Raw genomic sequence first — 20,188 nt, 5'->3', positions numbered from 1 at the left:
TCAAAGATGCTCTTTTTCATACTTTAATTTCTGTTTTAAAAATTGAATTCTAAATTGATTAATTAAAGCAGTATAGTGACTTAAACCTTGCTATGTGTGACATTTGTGAGCAGCAGCTGCAAGCCATGCTATTACAATCCCACTATCACCACCATCAACTCCATGTGCCCACTTACAGACTCAACTAATGTAATTATCGTGACACAGGGACCTGCGGGGACCAGTGTGGAAAGGAAGCACTATGAAAACATTTAAATCTCTTTACTATTCAAGCCTTTTTTTAGATTTTAATGCAGCGGCAGTGTATTGTCCACACCCATCATAAGCTGCAAACAGAGGGTGAAGCGTGTGGGTCCCTGGGGAGTTCCACCATTGTTATCCGAGGGTGAGATCTGAGTGTCAGGTCCTTACTGCATGCTCCCTTACTAATCCTTTTTTGGGCCTCGTAAGAACATTGAGCGTTTCTGACTGTGGCATTAATGTCTGTGCTATTTAATGCCATGTGTGGGAATAGGCTGTCTGAATACGGCCAGTGTATGGGGATATCACGTTATTAGTAATCATATCTGCTTAAGCCAAGCTTGCTGCTCCAGATGGCTGCTTTCAAGTGCAAATGAACCAGTTAGACGTGTCTGGTTTAATACATACTCAGGAATCACAAATAGCCATTGATTTTTTTCCCTGTCTCCCTCTCCATCCAGTGTTTCTGGTGGTATTGAGCTTGGATTAAATGGTCTCCTGAGCCTTTAAAGGGACATTGATTCTTCTAATTAATTGTGCGCTGTGCTGAACCAGAATGCATAAACCTGTCCGTATTAGCACTTCAAGTCAATTATTTTTGAGTTTGCCGGGAAGGAGAACAAACACTTACTGTATACAAAAGAAATGTTAGAACTTATTTTTGTTTCCTTGAGAAGTTGGATAGTGCTGTAATCAAAGACATGTTAACATTTTGTGCTTGTACACATGAAACTGCAAGGAGCAGAACAGAGGAATATTCAGTCAGTGGGAATTTAGGCACCCCTTGAGCAAAACATGGATTTGTGAGTGTGTGTGTGTGTGTGTGTGTGTGTGTGTGTGTGTGTGTGTGTGTGTGTGTGTGTGTGTGTGTGTGTGTGTGAGAGAGAGAGAGAGAGAGACAGAGAGAGAGACAGAGAGACAGAGAGAGAGAGAGAATTTGACTGAACTATTATTTTCCACTATTATTTATTTACAATGCACACTGTTATTATGTGCTCCATTGTTAATTTTTTTCTTTCTTTCTTATCTTACAGGCAGCAGGGAAATACAGACAACAGGGCAAAAACTATGTTGTTGAAGATGGAGACATCATCTTTTTCAAGTTTAACACCCCAAATGCACCAAAGAAAAAGTGACAAGAACAATCTGTTTGTTTACATAACTGACTAGTTCTTCTGACCCGTTGCTGTCTTCTTTGGCCTGAGACCCATTGCCACGCTCTCACATTAGGATAAAATCCCCCCTCTGATCCAAAGCACAGGTTCAGTAAACTCTGACAGCTTTGCTATTTAAGATCAGGATCGGCCCCCACTCCAAATTGTTGCAGCATTTGAAGGAGCATATTACTCTCCAGATACCTCATTAATCTCCATCACGGGTGCCAGCACTGACACAGCTGACAGCGGGGACAATGCCACCTGCTCTTCTCCCCCTTCTGCAGATAATGCATGTTTTACAGTAGCCCAGATGTCTACACTCAATAAAACATTTGACAAAACCAGTCTGTGTGTGTTTTGGGATGTCTGTATTGAGTGGGAAGCTGCATGGGGATGGTGATAGTGGTCCTGCCGACCACTGATTAGAGAATTAAAAGACACAGCTGACATTGACTGTATAGCAGAGAGGGGACAATTATAATTAAATCTGTTAAGTGATGCTGATTTTAGAAGGGCACATGCAGGATGCAGGTGTTTCGGCCAAAAGAACTGGTCAGTTTAAATTATTATTTGTAAAATGATTGAGTTAACCTTTCATTTACAACATCAATTTCATTTATGATTGATGAATATGTGTGTCCTCTCTTTTACTTTCCCTCCAGTACTTTGTTACAAACCCTTAATATAGCATCTTTGTTATGTTTACAGTTTTATTTTCCTGTCCCCGAACATTGAAGGCAAATACACACCTACAAGTAAATATAATTAAACATGAAGAAATATTCATTCAAACATATTCTTATTTTTAAAGAAGTCCACATCTTGTGATATTCTGTATAGTATGAAAATAGAGGTTGACACAATCCACAACCAGAAAACGATTCCTGTTGTCTGAAGTAGTGTTTTTCTCGCCTCTATACTTTGTGTGTAAGTGTTTGTGAAGCTTTTATGCTGATGGAATTGTATGGCTGCAGCCGCAGTGCTCCAAAGTAAGATTGTATTCTCCATGGGAGTCCGAACAAAGAGCTGTAGATCAGCAGTGCTTTGGTGAATATCGTGTAACCATTAAGACTGCAGAGAACAAAATGGCCTTTTGATGGGAACAAAAAGATTGAATAAAAACTGTCATTTTACGGAGATAGTATTGCATATCCAAGTTTTGGAAAGGAGCCGAGCCTGTGCTAGCACTACAAAGCACAGTGTTTGTCATGGAAATAAGGTCGATTATAGTCTTTGAGGTTTGAGATCAGTGGCAAAATATAGGATAGTGTTTATTGTGGTTGGATGGAACGAAAGAAGGATGACAACATGTGTATGGAATAACATTAAGCTTTCTTTGCCTGGTTGCTTTAGCATTAACCACTGATTTTAATGACTTAAATATATTTCATGCAGTAGAGCAACATTTACAGCTCTCATATACTGTCCTCTGTGCAACAACAGGCTGTTTTCAGCTCACTGTTTTCTAAGTGAAACCATACCGATCCTCTGGAGAACACAATAGGGGCTTTGCATTCCTCCCAGGGTGGTGGTGGTGGTGTTGGCCAACTTAAATCCCACATTTTCATCTGCTGTAGTTTTGAGGCTCGAAGATTGACGAGTTGTTCCCAGTGGTTTGGGGCGTGGAATATTTTGTTTTTCATAAAATGACAATAAATATTGTCAGAGCAAAAAATAAAGCTTTTTAGAATCATGCAGATGTAGAATAGGAACAAAACACCATAACAAAGAGGCAAGAATTATAATAATATAATGATTTCATTCTGAATTATAAACTCATTGGATGTCCTTTCTGTCCTGACTTGAGCACATTTTAAAGTATATATGCAAACATAAGCACCTGATATAAACAACATCAGGTGTCGTAAGTGGCTTGGTAAAGAATTCTAACTGGTTTAACCTCGGCGTACATCTAATTAAAAACAAGTCCAAATATGACGGAACCTCTGTTGGTACAAATGTTCTGTCAGCACCATCAATCAAGTGGTGCCACTCTGCCCAGAGGCAAACCGCAGTGGCATCAAACCAAGAAGGCTCAGCGTGGAAAGCTTGCTTTCAAACACACACCCCGGAAAACCGACTGCTATTGTAAATCACATGCACACCAAAGACTATTGAAGAACTTTAAAAAACAGGAATGTATTACATATAACAAATACACAGATAAATAACTACAGCATTTTTTAGAGCAGCTACGATGCACAAGGGATTGTGCAATGGTTATTGTAAACACATTGTATCATATCATTACAGAGAGGAATTATTTTGGACGATAATAAAAGTGTTGCCATGTTATAATTATTGCCATTGTGACTTCTCTGTCTGTCACATGCATCATATACTGTGCAAAGAACAAACATGAAATCAATGTAGAATCAAGATTTTACTAAAATAACACTTCATGTTCATTGATAAAAGTTAATGCAACTATTGTGTTCACCTATCATGATTCATCTCGGTGCTTTGATTTATTGCTCTCTCCGTCAGATGAATAGAACCTGAGAGAAAGAAACACCGTAGAAGCTAGGCACCACAGAAAGAAGTGTTTAAACCATAATCAGATTGACAAATTCAGTATTTTGTTCACATCTGCAGTTCTTATTGCACCAACAATATGTAAATGATATTATATTTATGACTGAGGACATGTATAATGATGTCATTACTGAGATCAATATAATGCAGTCCAGTATAACAACAGTATAGGCTTTATAAAAGTAGACTGTATGGCAAAACAGCTGTGTTCTGCTATGCTATTTTATTGTATTTTATATATTGAGTATTTCCCATACTTAATATTTGTATGTTTACTCTGTAACTTCCCCCCTGGGGATGAATAAAGTATATATCTCTTTTTCTATTGATTAGGTTACATTTTACTGTACAAGTGGCCACTGAGTGTAAATCTGCTTTTTAACAGACACACATCATCCTCATCTGTACATAGATAAATGTAATATATATATATATATATATATATATATATATATATATATATATATATATATATATATATATATCATATTACTTCAGTGATCTTTGCACTGACCTGCTTGTAATACACATTACCAACCAGACCTCAACCCACGTTTACACACATCTAACCAACAATTATTCCACATATAGATACTTTGAGCTGGTTGTCTAATTGCTGTTTCTATTTTTACGCATAAAAACTGTTTGTTTGCTTATCTTTGTGCAACCATATTGTCTTTGTTTTGTTTTGTCATGAGAGCGACTGAAAACTGTAATAAAATGTCTTGTATATGTGAAATTCTGATACTAAATGTGTTTGTGTGTTACATCTGTATGTTAAAGATATTTTGAACTATCACATTACAAACTATTATAGAAACCTTGCAGCTCTTACTTACGTATAACAGTGATATTATATAGTTCAGACATTATATCAGTTCAGACAGGGATTTGATATTCCATCCACACTTCAATTCTCTCTCTCAGCTCCCATTTACAGTGTCCCACGAGGTGTCTCCAGCAGGGCAGTTTCTCTGTGGGGTCACTCTCCCTTGCACTAACCTTCATGAAAACAACTGTCAATATGTTAATATGAAACACTATTGTCGGCTCACTCTGGTGCTCCTCTTATCCTTCCCATTCTGCTCTGTGCCTCAAAAACAATGTTCACCCCAAGAATACAGTGAGCAGTGGCTATTGCTTTGAAAATTAAAGTTTCCATTACTATTTCTAATCAATTTCGAATCAGATTTGTTAAAAAATATCATTGAATTTTCCCCGTCACAATACTCAATGAAATCTGGGTCTGTGCAGTGAGAAGGTAATTGATGCCCCTATTTACAGTTATATATATCACACAGAATCCTTATAGATGTGCTGAAGCTATGACTGGGGTAGTTGCTCCACAGACTTCACAGATTCCTCTCACAAAGTGAATACTAGGTTTGCAATAAAATCTCATTTCCTTTGTTTGCAGCCAGAGCTGGTGACAACACTCACAGGTCTGAAGACAAACATGGCAGTTATATTTTGTGTAGGCCCCTGCGCCCACCAGGGTGTTGCATTTGAGCTGTTTTTAGGATATTTGACTTTTACCTTTAACTTGGAGGTCTTTCTAGAAATTGTTGATACCTTTCCAAGGACTCCTGGAGTAAGACAGGCACAGCTGCAAAGGTTTTTCTAAAGCTGTTTCCATTGGCCTGTGTTTACCTGACACTTGGATTGACAGTAGAGTGATTGGAAATATCCACCATTCACTACCGTGAGCTCCTGAGTGCACGGAAAGTGCTTTTGTAGTCTGGCTGTAATGGGCCAAGTTTGAATTGAAGGTTGAGAGAAATAGCCTCACTGCGGTCGCGCACTGTGAGGAACTGACACACCACAAATAATACTTAGAAGTGGGGTCCTGATAGCATCACAGAGCATGTACAATAGCATGCAGGCTCTCATTTCAATGCACTTTCACAATGGTGTACCGTGCACAATCAGATGGAGGGGGAAAATCATGTCAAATACAAACTCAGATTGTGTCTCGATTGTGTTCCTTTTGGTCCTAGTAATCAAAGCACATCTTAAAACTCAATTGCTGATCACTTTCCTATTCACAGGTAAGACATTATAAGTTTGCAGAAACACATGAGAGAATCTCATCTAACAATGCCTTAAATAGAAGTCTGTTTTGTGAACTTAAAAATAAGGAGATACTGATCTAATCTGCCTTTATTTGAACCATCATTCTAAAATACAGTTTCTTTGTCAGAATCATAGTAAAATGCAGTGTTTCCTCTGTCAGTTGTATTTCATTCACTTCCAGCAGGCCACCGGCTCAGTTTTTAAAGCCATAGAGGTCGGTCATAGCAAGAGGCTGACACTTTATTCAAACTCAAAACAAGCTCAGAGGACTGCAGGCAATCTGGCGAAAAACCAAACTAAACTCACCAAGTTATCTGCCTGTGTAACAGCGGTCGAGTGGCGCCAATGTCATCAGTGTGTGTACTAGTAGCAGTTAGCTAAACACCAAAACAATAAAAGTGAGCAAACTGTTTTAACCCAATGTGTCTCTGGGCACAGAGCAGCTGGGGGATGAGGGATGAGGGATGGGGCGGCGATGCACTGTAATCACTAGTATAGCCCGGACCAGCAGAGGGCCGGTTAAGAGTGCTGGTGGACCAGTCGGCTGGCAGTTAATGTCGTTATAAAAACGAGCAGTATAAAACAGGCAATGAAATGTGTTGTGAGAAAGTGTGAGTCACTGCAAACACAAGAGGCCTTGAGCATGCAGCCATAAGTGGCCACACCAGAGCAAAATTAGCCATGGACGGACACAGAGGTGCACACTCATTCACAGACACATGCACACACGATGTTCATATAACCCGAGTGGAGATAATAAGCATTGCGTAGCGACGTATACAGATTTTACATTTGGAAAAGGGAGAGCACTGGTTATAGATCTTTATCTGTATCAGTATGGAGAAATGTGTTATTGGTGCATTATATGTGAAATAAAGAATCTGTTAATTTAAATAACCGTGAGTTGTGTTTTGTTAGGTATGTTCAATTACAATAACTGAAAAAATGACTTATAATAAGAAAACATCTTGTGATAGTAGGATCACACCAGTCACAATATGTGACTGCATGTTGCACTGTTTTGACACAACACATCTGACCGCAGACAGACAGATGACACACACACAAACACAGACTGGCGACCGTATGTACTGTATATATAGTGCATAACCGCAACCATCTCACTGAACAGGTTTAAATTACTGATAACAACAATGTAACTGAGAGTAAACAATGAAACTTCAACCCTCCCTCCCATCAACCTCAGTACTGTACAACTGAACACGCATATTACACAGGAAAAGAACCCAACAAAGGATGATTGACATTTCCACCGACAAATAACATCGCGGTGTGAAAAACGAATAACCAATCACTTTTAAGAAGGAGGGGCGGGATTTCCTGTGCGTGACGCAAACACTCCCAGTCAACACTGGAGGCCCCACCCTTTGTGTTACCTACCGCCCGTCAATCAAAATAGAAGAAAAAAAATCTGACAGTTATCACCTATTTCTACGCGTAAACAATCAATTGTATTTGCTGATAATGTCCCTTGGCTTGTGACTATCAGGATTCTCCCTTTCACGACAAGTCACGTGATGACTGGTACGTAACACGGCGTTATATCTTGTTCTCCGCCGAGCTAACGAGCTACCACAGGCATCCTCTGGCTGAATTAGCTCGCAGGCTAGTGGATGCTGTGATACCGCTAATCATCGCTGAGTGAGCTAAGCTAGCCGCGTTAGCTTGTCTAGGACACATCACTAGTCTCAAACTAATTATTGCCACGTCGCTATTTTCCTCTTGGAGTTTAGTTCAGGTGGTAGCGGCAGTTGTGGTGTTATTGTTTGCTAGTCGACGTTATGACGTTATTATGTGTGCTTGTCCTCTAGTTGTGTGAGTATCAGGCTTGTTTAGCTCACGTTAGCTTCGGCTGTTCCCCCTCTTAGCTGTATGCTTTTTCTTTACTACACAGCCCCAGAACAGCCGATGAAACCAGAAGATATGGCTGCATTGGACGTGGACGGCAGTCAAAGCGACTTCCTGCAGCAGGAGCAAGGCAGCCAGGTAACTTAACGTAAATGTTTCCCTCACGGGGTTGGGACTCCCATATGTCGTTGAGTGGAGCTTACCGAAGTTCACACGTTTCAAACTTCTAGAGGGGGATTGTGCCCTCATTTGTTCTTCTCAGGCAGTTTACGAATCCCGCTTCCTTAGCTTGGATTCAAGTGACATGCTGTGAACTCCAGTAAGATCTAAACATCACGTGGGTGCTATCATAGGTGCTGCCTTCAGGGCTCAACACAAGAAAGTCCCTTAACCTCCTAACTTCAGACTTTGCTCTTTGGCAATGAGTCATTATTTATATGTGGCCCAGACTAATGGACAACCACTTTCTTCCTTTTTTAAAATGTGCTTATTGTGGGAAGGACACTCAGCCATCACCCCTCGACCTGCTAGCAACCACCTGCACTAAGGTTGGGTCACCGTCGTCAGAGGTGGACAGAGGTGCTGTAGCTGATGTGGTAAGTCAGCACCTCTGCTAGATCAGACACAGCAGTTAGGTTAAGTCCTCAGTCACAACTGAGCAACGTTGGTGGTTGGACAGTAGTCAAGCTTACACTTTTTGACATTTAGGTGGATATCTCATTGCATCAACTGGAATGTTTTTACCAGTAACTACTAAAACAGACTCCGTAAGGGCATCCGTATCCTTCTGGTCATGTGGCTACGTGTACTGGGGCTAAACCCAGTGGCCCTTGTATATGACCTATTGAACGCAATTGCAGTTATCACTGGAAGTACTATGTAACTAGATATTCTATATTTAATGTAGTGTAAACATCTGGCAACTCACTCTATTGCTTCGTGCTTATGTTGTATTGCCCTCAGATAAAAAGCAACATCAACCACAAGTAGGGCTTGTATGGGCAAGCATACATATCATGATACTGGTGTGATTGCGATGTGTTGTGATACTGCAGGCAAAGCGATATATTGCAATATTTAAAAATAGAATTGTTGGGAAAATCTGTTATAAAGAACAAATCACATCTGTAGAATATGAGTAAAAAAACAATTCAACTTTTTAATGCAATCAGAAGAACGGGATCTCTACTGCATACACTTGTATCAAAAACACATCACAAAACATAATATTGCAATACTTTTGATATTTTCTTACATCCCTAACTAAAAGTCCATCAGGGAATGAAGTGAAGTTAAACTCTAGATAAATTAATGGAGGTCAAGATGTGGTTTTGTATTTGTGCTTATTGATGAGATTGATTATGAGCAACTGTGTGAGTGTATATATATATCAAGCATTTTTAAGCTCTTCTTATCCCAAGATGTTCGGACTATTTTTTGGGATGTACATTTCTACATGTTATCACATGAAATGCTTTTGCCAATATGCTAAATATAGCCTTCAAGCGTAGTTAGGTGTAGCGGGAGTTGCTGTCGGCCATGGAATTTTGTTTCATGGGTCGGAGTAGCTGACGCAGGATGACACACCACTGAGATTGTCAAATGTATGAGTTGAATGTATGAACTCTTGATGTATTGTTATTTATGATAAATCAGCGTTGAACCTTACAGAATTAAAGGTCAGGTAATATCACATTCATAGATTACCAGTTACTAAGAACAGGAACATGCATGTGAAACGCTGTGTACAAAGTCTCAAATATATCTCCTGTATATTTGAAAAAAAAAACAGGTTATAACTGGACTTAAAATATGTAATTAACAATAAATGCCTAATTTAGTTTTTTCAATAATTTATTTCCCCAGACATCGGATCCATCTACTCAGTTTACTGGAACTGAAAAATGGGAGATTTTAACCTCCACCACATCAGCAAAAGATGAATCTGGATTTATACAAATCCAAAATCAAGGAATGTTAACATCGAACGGACAGTATGTTCTTCCTCTCCAGAACTTACAGAGTCAGCAAATCTTTGTGACGTCGGGAACGGACGCCTCCTCTGCCAATTCAGTGCCTAACATTCAGTACCAAGTAATTCCTCAGCTTCAAACAGCAGATGGACAGCTGAGCTTCTCCACTTCCGGCATGGAAGGAGCCACAGGGCAGATTCAGATCTTGCCTGACGGTAGCCAGAGTCTCAGTATAACACCAACTGCAAACATCCTTAATAACAACCAGAACCTCATATCACAGACTGGTAATGTCCAGCAGCTCCAGGGGGTTTCTCTTGGCAGCGCCACCTTCAACAACCAGGGTCAGGTTGTTACTAATGTGCCTGCTGGTTTGCCTGGGAACATTACTTTTGTTCCTATTAACAGTGTGGACTTGGACTCCCTTGGCCTCTCTGGTGCTCAGACTATAGCAACAGGGATCACTGCTGATGGCCAGCTAATTATAACGAGTCAGCCCGTTGATGGCTCGGACAGTCAGACAGATAATCACCTGTCACAGACGCTACCAGTAGATGGCTCAAATGCAAATCATGAGATCTATGTGCCAACGTCTTCCTCTCAGCTACAAATTCAAACGAACGAATCAGGTCTGCTGACACAACACACTTCATTGTCATCAGTGATTACAGAGCAATCTGACTCGAGTTCTGGTCTCCAGGAGGGCTTCCTCCAACAGAACCAGGAGCAAAGCATCCAGGTGTCTTCAGCTCAGCCCATCATCCAGCTGCAGCAGGTACCCATTCAGACCACCAACGGTCAGGTGGTCCAGTCCATCGCAACTGGGCAGAACCTGCAAAACGTGCAGCTGATCAACCCGGGAACATTCATCATCCAAGCTCAGACGGTCACACCGTCGGGTCAGATACAATGGCAGACCTTTCAGGTGCAGGGAGTGCATAACCTACAGAATCTGCAGCTGCCAACAACCCCACCCCAGCAGATAACCCTGGCACCAGTCCAGACGCTATCACTGGGTTCCAGTCCAGTCGGTATCAGCACGGGACAGATCCCCAACCTGCAGACAGTGACACTCAACACAATGGCTCAACATGAAGGAGACACAGACTATCCTGGAGGTACAGTAGCTCTTTTTATTAATACATTTATAATGTACTTAATTTTTATTTTGTTGCATAGATATTTAGAAATCATACAATGTCATCAATGTCGTGATTATTTATCTATGACGAATACATTTTTCTCTGTGGTGTCGTAATTGAACACAATGTTAACCTTAATGATGAAATGGCATACTGATTAATAAGAATGTTTAAGAATGGCACTTCATATCAAATAGATTGCCGACTTTTGTGTCACACTAATTTATTAAATGTGCCGTCTGTGTAAAATCATCTGTACTGTTGTACGGATCTAACTGACTACTAAACTACTACAATTAAATCAGTCAATAGGTCTTTTACACTGAAGACACCTTGATGCGTCACAGCAGGAAAAGCACAGGTGTAAATCATGAAATGAATGATGGCTGAATTCCATTTAGCGTCTTCAGTTTCACAAACCTGGTAATGTGCACGCTGGCTCAAACAACCAGTAAAGCCTGTGCTATTTATATGATGTGTTGTGAAGATGGTCCATATTTTAGTCAATTGTAAATGTATACAGCAAAAATCCACAAAGACATTGTATAAACTTGGTATTTCTTCGTAGATAATCCGCTTAAACAATTGGAGTTTTCTTTATAAATATAGTTTGTTTACATTCAGCATCTCTGCAAAATGCATTGCATCTTTAAATGGGTTTTTGTTTAGTTTGTATGTAATAATAGCTATCCAAACCTTATGATGAAGTTTTTCATTGTAGCAAAGTCCTTCCTTCCATTTTCTGCCACTTGTGGGCCAAAAATCCACAGAGTATGTTGATTGAATTATCAAAATTGCCTTTGATGCATTTTCTGTCAATCACGTAATTATTTTATCACTAAGTTTAACTTGTGAAATGTGCTTCCATGCTGTCAGTCACACAGAATAATGGAGTATCTCTCTCTCTGAAGGCTTTTTGATAAATTTACCAGAGCTTGATATTTACGTACACATTATTTCCAGACATTCAGATAAAAGAAGAGCCCGACTCTGGAGACTGGCAGCTAAGCACCGACTCCACCCTGAACACAAGCGACCTGTCCCACCTTCGCGTGAGGATGGTGGATGAGGAGGATCAGTTGGGTCAAGAGGGCAAGAGGCTGCGCAGAGTGGCGTGCACGTGCCCCAACTGTAAAGAGTCAGGTGGGAGGTGAGTAAACCGGACTTCATACTCTGTACTGCTCTGCATTGGAAATAAACACATCGGGACCCTAACTGTCCGTACCTGTGCTCCTCAGGGGATCCAACACAGGGAAGAAGAAGCAGCACATCTGCCACATTGCTGGCTGTGGGAAGGTATATGGAAAGACATCACACCTGCGAGCACACCTGCGCTGGCATTCAGGAGAGCGACCTTTTGTTTGCAGCTGGATGTTCTGTGGGAAGAGGTTCACACGCAGCGACGAGCTGCAGAGACACAGGAGAACACACACAGGTGCCTTTTTTTTTTTTTTTGCTCCCTCTGTGTTTGCACATCAGGAAAACACCAGTAAAATATGTTAATTTGTGCCCTGCAAAGTGTGAGTCACGTAAGAATTAACAGCATTTGTCCCCCTTTAGATTTACATGTAAAATGTCAGTTGAGGATTGATTTCATTGTGAAAAAAGTACAACCAGATTTCCCAGTTTTCTAGTTCAGAATGGGGTTTAAACATTTTTTGTATGCAGTCTAGATCCAGACTGGACAGTCAGGATCTGTTAACATCAGATTAAATAACAAGTGTTTCAAGAGATACTTGTAGTGAGCTGTTTGGCTTTTCGGTTTATCACATTATTCTCCTTTTTAATCTGAACAATCTTGTATCAGTTTACCTAATTTGCTGTTTAATGAAATCTTTCCCTGCAGTTACCGTCTGTTGTCATTGGGTAAGCTATAGGAAGTAGTAGCCTGTACGAAATCCAGGGAAATATACGAGTACAACATAATGATCTATATTATCTGATGACATTTACCCCCAGAATAGACTTTTAAAAGAGAAATGACCAATTTACAAGCCTTTGCCATATAATTGACTGACTGAGGCCTCTGACAGTACGGCCTATAGTAGCATTTCATAAAAATGTCAGCTTCAAGCTCAGATATCAAAAGGATAGTTCTGATTTTTTTTTTTTTTTTCAGTGGGCTTGTATAAGTACTTATCCATACTCAGTGTATTACCACAGTAGTTTTTAAGTGGCTAAAATACGTTTTGGGGGGCGTGCCGACCGCGATTCTGTTACGGTCCACACTGACTGCGGAAAATTATCTCGTACAACACAACAAATAGTCCAAACTATCCCTTGAAGCATTGCGTATTTAATAATTCTAGATTTATAATTTGTGATAATTGTAATCACCTATATAGTATCAATTTGTCAGTGATGGGTTGGATTTCAACAAATAATATTACAATCAAATTATTTAGACTTCAGGGACATTTCTGCCTTTTTTATTATTTCAGACAACCACATTGAATTTGGCTGCCCTTTCCTAAACTTGCCTCCTCGCCTATGAACCATACAGTCCAGATAGATGCCATGTTTGAGTCTCTCCAAATGTATTCAGCATCACACTCTTCATCTTTCAAACTATATTTCCTCTCTGGCAGGAGAGAAGAAGTTTGTCTGCCCAGAATGTTCAAAGCGTTTCATGCGGAGCGACCACCTGGCGAAGCACATTAAAACTCATCAGAACAAAAAAGGCGTGAACTCTGGCGGCGCTGTGGTGGCCTCGATGGAATCGGCGGGGTCCTCGGAAAGCATCATCACCACGGCGGGCGGGACCACCCTCATCCTCACCAGCATCCAGCAGGGCTCCAGCGACGCCCAGGACATCCTGGCCAACGCAGAGATCCCTCTCCAGCTCGTCACCACGGTAGCGGCCAGCGAAGTCATGGAGTGATTTACACTACACTTATGAACTTCTACAACCTTTCTCATACTGTGTACTCCTACCTGCATTTTTATTCGAGTTTTGAAGAAAAACTAAAATTATAAATATATATACAGTATATATGTATATATACAGTATATATTTTAACACGGAAATCGTCAGGTCATGTCTGTACTCAGTTTTTACTGAGGAAAAACTAGTAGGGAGACAAAAAGAAGATAAAAGTGGAAAATGACATTGCAGTAAACACACAAGGAAATGCCTTATTTTTTACAATATTATGTCGTTGGAAATGTAGGATGCCATTTTGTTTTGAACCTACTATTTTGTGTTAATGTGTTTTTCACAAAAGAATATTGGTAAGTTGAGCAATTTTCTCCTCGCTTTTTTTTCATGGTATATTCTTATGATGTCCTTCGTCAGCAAGGTTTGTTCCATCCTTTAAGCAAAGATTGAATCTCGCAACAGAGCTAATTTTAAGTAATGTTATTGCTTATGTCCATGCAAATTTATTCATGTTGTGTGTGTTTTTTATATTATGCATTCTTATTTTAGTCTTTTTGCAAATTAGCCAGCCCTCCTGAAAAGCTTTGCTCACACTTGCTACATTTTGCAGGTGAAAATCAAAACAATCACAATTTTGTATTGTAATTTCTCTTGAATATATATATATATATATATATATATATATATATATATATATATATATATATATATATATATATATATATATATATATACATACTGTTGATATGATGCACATTATTTGCTGATTAAATATTTTGACTGAACAGCTATTTATATTTGGGCTTTACATAGAAAACACATTTGTGATATTAAAAGTCAAAAATATTCAAATGGCTCCATTATACGTAATTTAAATGTGTTTTTATAAAACCTTTTTGGAGGACTTTAAAAAAAAAACATGCATTGTAATATTTAGAAGAAAAGCCATTTTTGTTGAGGGAATTGCCAAATTCGTCTAGAAACTCAGGGTGACTTGTGACTGTGTGATATAATTAGAGTAAGCACCCCTGTAGCTTCTCGGGCTGTGGTGGTGATGTGAAGAAATAGTATTTGATGATGGACCAAAAGCTGAGGTGAATTAAGCTGTCACCATGTTGCCAATGCTCGTCGAATTCTACCATGTCCGTCTTTACGATGAGGACGACCCTGTTCGTGTTATAGAAACAGCTTTGCAGAATTCTCATCAGCCTCTTGCTCCGTCATGCAGTTGGAAAAACGTTGTGCATTCCTGAAAGCGGTACTCTTTATAACGGCACTATTCTCATCACTTCATCTTGTTGTTAATCCTTTTTGTATAATTTTGTTTGTATACTTCCCAAGAAACTGTCCTTTATATTCAGTCAGTAAATATAAAAATGTTTGTCTTTTTGTTGATACTTGTTCTTTAACTTTTTGTTGCAGTTCCCTCTTCTTTGTTATGTGTTTTTTTTTATCCCCCCAACTGTTGAATTGTCAATTTTAATGCACAATGAATAGTGAATTATGGTGTCATATTTGATTAGATTTTGGACACGTTGTCCTCTTCAGGAGATTAATGATTTACCCCCTCACTAAAACAGTATCTTTATATTATGTACTAAACACTGTTTATGTTTGTTCTCACTTAAACATCTTCTGTATAAATATATACATATAACATCAATATAAACCTTCTGTTACACTTGAATTTATTTTTATTTTTCCTTAATTGTTTTAGGTTTGTATCCATGAACGTTGTTGGTAGATTGATATTTCATACTAAAATGACTTAACTTAAGACAAGTTCGAGTTCTACTTGAAACCTTTTGTTTTGTGTCTTTTCGAAGACTTGTCATCGAGCCAGCGGTTCATTCTCCCCCCCGTCGCTTAAACTCTGGGTTAGTAGTCCAGTAGATGTCACTACAGCCAAGGGAGCAGGACGAGAGGTACGTTTGACCCATTGACCTTCCCCATGTAGCACCGCTAAGATATGGACAGAAGTCACTGAGGCTAACAGGAGGTGTGGACCACAAGTTAATGTCACACACAAATGTCAGCAACATATTCTGAGAACAAAGTACTGTCTCATGACTTTGAACAAACCCTACAGACGCACGGGAGGTAACAGCTTCTGGTTTTATGACCTAGATTCATGTATAGGTGAGTTAATTATCAGGAACCTATTTAAATAACCTGCTCTCTTTTTTACTGACTTCTAAGAGTCCATACAGTTTCCAGTCACTATCATTTGCTAGAGTTACCATTCGTTTCTTAATATTTCTTAATATTAACCTGATATTACATTCCCACAGTATCTGCATCACTATCTGTGCCTCTTACACTAAATTGGACATTTGACTAATTAGGTACTTTTGCTATTTTCTCTTTAATATTAAAGAGAGCGGCATAAGGGAGTTAAATATGTATTATAGCCTTCCTGGTTTTAGTGTCTGTGAACATAATTAAAATGGTAGTCTATGAAAAGCTTTATCTGCTTAATCAGAATGGAAAGCACATGCTTTTTGAGTCTTAGTCAATTTGATGAAAGCGAGTCAGAAGCTGTGGTCTATAAAGTTAAAAAGGACTTGTCCGTATTGTCGTTCCTTTCATTTGCATAATTTAATGAATCCAATTCATTGTAATGCAATACCAAGTGCATCAGGAACATAGAATGACAGTTTGAGTTAATGAAATGTGTTAACGGTATCATCATTTACTTGTATGTTAATTAGTCCAATTAATTTCCCCTGCTCGGTAATCTGAATATTGTAATAATTTGTTCTCCCCTGCAGGAATGAACCTATACACAGACCTTTGGGACAATCTGCTTAGAGAATTGTTTGAGTTTTTTTTCATTTTTAAAACGTGAAATATTTCTTAGGTGTGAAGTTCAGGAATATTTCTGCAGCTTTTAGATAATTTGTACTCTGTGAATGCTTGAATATTATTTACCAGAGTCTGCGTATGTCTGCCTTTAGCTTTTATGATGCAAATCACACCCACAGTGTGAAATGTGTTGAGGAGGATTGTCCGGTGCCAGAGTCAGGTTAACTTTCTCTTGCTAGACAGCCACGTTGCATTGTAACAAAAGGAGGGATGCTTCTTCTGGCCACTGCAGATACAAGCTGCCATCAGTTGGCGAACCTCCTCTGCACGTTAAAGGAAGGAAGAGAGATCGGGCTGCTGAGCGTGACACTGTTTACGCTGTCATTTCAACTGACCACCTGGATTAGAGGCTAACTTTGTCAACAAACTGTTGTCAACAGCTCGTCTAATAGCGTACTTATGTATGTCGGCACTGGCCTGGAACCTTATGAGCAGAGAACTGTTGTTAGCCCAGTTAATTGATCTGGAGAGGTGATTTTAGTTTCTTTAAAACGGATGCAAGACATGTATCTTGTTGCTTTGATTTGTGGAGGCAAATGTGTGTTTACTGCACACACTTAGTTTCTCGTTGGTGTAGTTTGAACTTCATAGAGAACGAATTTTGCAAAAGAGGAATGAAACACAATTCAACATAAGTCTTATTTTGGAGAGTAAAAGGAAAGCTTTTTCAATAATGCAGCTTCAGTATTGTGTTTTTGTGATGGAAAAATAGTGTTTACACTACTAGTTGTTTGTGTGGTTTTATTGCAGCAAACGGCTTTGCTTCTGGCTCAGCTTGAATATTGGTGCAATTGTACATGGTGTACAACTTCTCTTCCAATTCATGTACAAAATGCATAAACACAATAAATACTGTAATCATGCAATAACATTTCCATCTGTTTGTGTGATAGAATTCAAAATGCTATTGGGATTATGGTTCTTAACCATTGGGAGGTAATGTGAACTGTTGGCAGAAATGACTTCTTGTATTATTCGGTCCCAAATATACAAGATACTTGCGCAAGAGGGCTGCTTCTTCCCTCCGTATCCCTGCCAAATTGTAACTGTTTTCCCCAGTTGTTGAAGGATAGGCCTACAATTTTTGCAAAGTGACTATTATTTGCCTTTCTCAAGGAATCAACAACTTGAAAGTACAGTGCGATGAATTGTTGGGGTTCAGCAGCTGCATTTATTTGCAATATGTCCCTTCTGTGAAACACAGAATTTAGAGAATAAATCCTTTATTTAATTTCCTCTTGGATATTAACTGAATGTCTCCTCGTGACTGAAATGCACTTAGCATCATGCTTAATATTTTGTTTATAGAAGGGTACTAATGGTGTTTTCACTCTTAAACCATTAGGACATTTGAAACCACATAAAAAAGTGTCCTGTGTTTTTACATTCCTGACACATTCTTGCCCTTGATCAACTGTAGAAGGCAGACAATAGCGCAGATCATTTTCCCCATGCAGGGAAACACAGCATGGATCAACTCAATAACCTGATATTCCCTGTCTACTGAGTGTGGCCAATTTAGCTCAGGTCAGCGCCTTTTTTTTTATTCCAGAGACAATTTGGTAACCTCCCTCTGGAGCCCCAGCAGGACAAACAGAATCGTCGAGCTAGAAAGTGCTTGTGTTGACATTGTGTTTAGGGCTGGACTTTTCAAGGTGAACAGATACCTAGTGAGGGACAGGGAGGCTATTATGCAAACCTGGGCCATGGCCAGAAGTCGCGGGCTTGTGGGTTTAGGTTTTCATGTATTTTTGGCAATTATTGAGTGTCTGGGTGGATGTTTAAATTTAAAGATGTCCACTGGGTATAAAAGTAAGGTGCGTACATTTTCCATCATCCTTTTCCATTCAGAAGTGCCATTCACAGCTTCAAATTAAATACAGTAAAATTATGGTCTGACTACGTTCTATTTTAGGAGAGTGGAACTCTCCTTGATCAATTTGTTCTGTCCATATTCTCTCCTGCTGGTTTGCATTTTCTGTATGTACGTTTTTTACCAGATCCAACTGTGAAAATTGAACCGACAACAATGAGACACCTCCATCAAATTTTCCACATTATGTTGTTCTTTGTACTCATACGCAGCATGTGTCTGTTTTTGGTGAAGAGACAATTGCATAAGATGCGGTTGGGATCTATGAGAAGATTAGGACGTATAATTTTAGCCATTCCTCACAGCAGTCGTATAGTTTTCTCATGGCACGAAATAACTCTTTGTCTTTATTGTGCACCTCAAGGTCAAATGTGACAATGGCTTCAACTTCCTCAGACTGGAGTTGAGGATGAACTGCAAGCGTGCGCTCAATATTCTCTTTTGGTGTCAAGAGCTGGCCTTCAGTGTCATTTAGCCCATTGAAAACAATTTCAGATATGAAAGGAGTCGTTTTGTATCTGAAAATGTACATTAAATGGTGTCAACAACATCCTGGAGGTCAGAGTAGAGTCCCCATGGAGACTGAATCTGGCTGCTGCGCTCGAAGACTCGACACCCCCCTGAGTGGCGGCTCTGTGATGGCTCTCACTTTCTCTCGTCATGTCCCTGGCAGTTTTGACACAGGTAATATGCATGCAGGCTGACAGTGCCTGGGATGTGCGGCAGAGACAATGATGTACATATCATTTTCCTCCCTGACTGATTGAAGACTGTAATCTGTGCTGGACTTTCTCTCTGATTACACACGTCTCAGGGAGCAAAACAAGGACTCTGAGCTGCCACTGGGCACCGGACTCATCCAGGGCTTTCAGCCTTCAAGAGGACTGAAGTCCGCCTTTAAGGTGAGCTCAATTTTCGTCCCATTTACACTATTGTTACAAGTGTCGGATGGAATGCATCTGGTAGATAGTGGTCAAACTGTGGCTGTCTGAAGATGACACCGAAACAGATGTATTTGGCACCCAAGGTCATCCTATTCCCATCTCTGGCAGTGTCGCACATGTTTCAGGCTCCTGTGAAGGCAGAAAGGGAGAAACAATATTATGAATTGTACATTCCCCGGCATTGTGTTCTGTGCTTACAAAATACCAAAGTGTCTCCTACAGCTCAACGGGGCGAACCTGTCCAACAAGACCAACCACCAAGTGCAGACAGAGCATTTCTTTGCCGATAGCTATACTACTGTTTGTTTTCCAAACAAAGACAGTGTTCCACTGGTTTAAGGATAAAGCAAATCCAAAGGTTTTATTATTTAAAGTTTTTTTTCTTTCATAATATATAATGTCTGCAAAAAGTGCACTCAAAAGGTATTCAACACGCCCTTAACCCGCCTGCGTAACCTTGTGAGGTGCACTTGTGTCTTTATGTAAAAAGAGATTTCTCTGTTGACAGTAGGTCAATCCTTTACAGAAGTTACCTAGCACATTACAAGGTTGGTCTCGGGAGAGAAGTAATGGGTTCTGGGCAATTGACCAACCTGCCATGCTTTGCTGCACCTGCACTGAGTTAGAGCTGTCATCATT

At 39.7% G+C, this 20,188-nt stretch overlaps 2 protein-coding genes across 2 annotated transcripts in view; both read left to right on the top strand.

The window, feature by feature from the left end:
- Window positions 1–1,832, top strand: part of LOC306748287 (obg-like ATPase 1) — a 37,358-nt gene extending 35,526 nt beyond the window's left edge. The window contains exon 11 of the mRNA XM_079231442.1: window positions 1,275–1,832. Within this exon, the coding sequence (XP_079087568.1) occupies window positions 1,275–1,376 (102 nt within the window). The 3' untranslated portion in view covers window positions 1,377–1,832. The remainder of the gene's footprint in view (window positions 1–1,274) is intronic.
- A 6,117-nt stretch (window positions 1,833–7,949) lies between these two features.
- sp3a (sp3a transcription factor) lies at window positions 7,950–14,107 on the top strand (the record flags this gene model as incomplete). The annotated part of the gene is made up of 5 exons (XM_079231044.1): window positions 7,950–8,012; window positions 9,741–10,965; window positions 11,953–12,139; window positions 12,228–12,424; window positions 13,578–14,107. 5 exons carry the CDS (start codon window positions 7,950–7,952, stop codon window positions 13,868–13,870), a joined length of 1,965 nt encoding a protein of 654 aa, XP_079087170.1. The 3' UTR covers window positions 13,871–14,107.
- Window positions 14,108–20,188: the final 6,081 nt, after the last annotated feature.

Source organism: Taurulus bubalis (genome assembly GCF_910589615.1).
Source record: "Taurulus bubalis genome assembly, chromosome: 15".
Classification (NCBI taxonomy): Eukaryota; Metazoa; Chordata; class Actinopteri; order Perciformes; family Cottidae; genus Taurulus; species Taurulus bubalis.
This window is presented reverse-complemented; position numbering and strand designations above follow the sequence as displayed.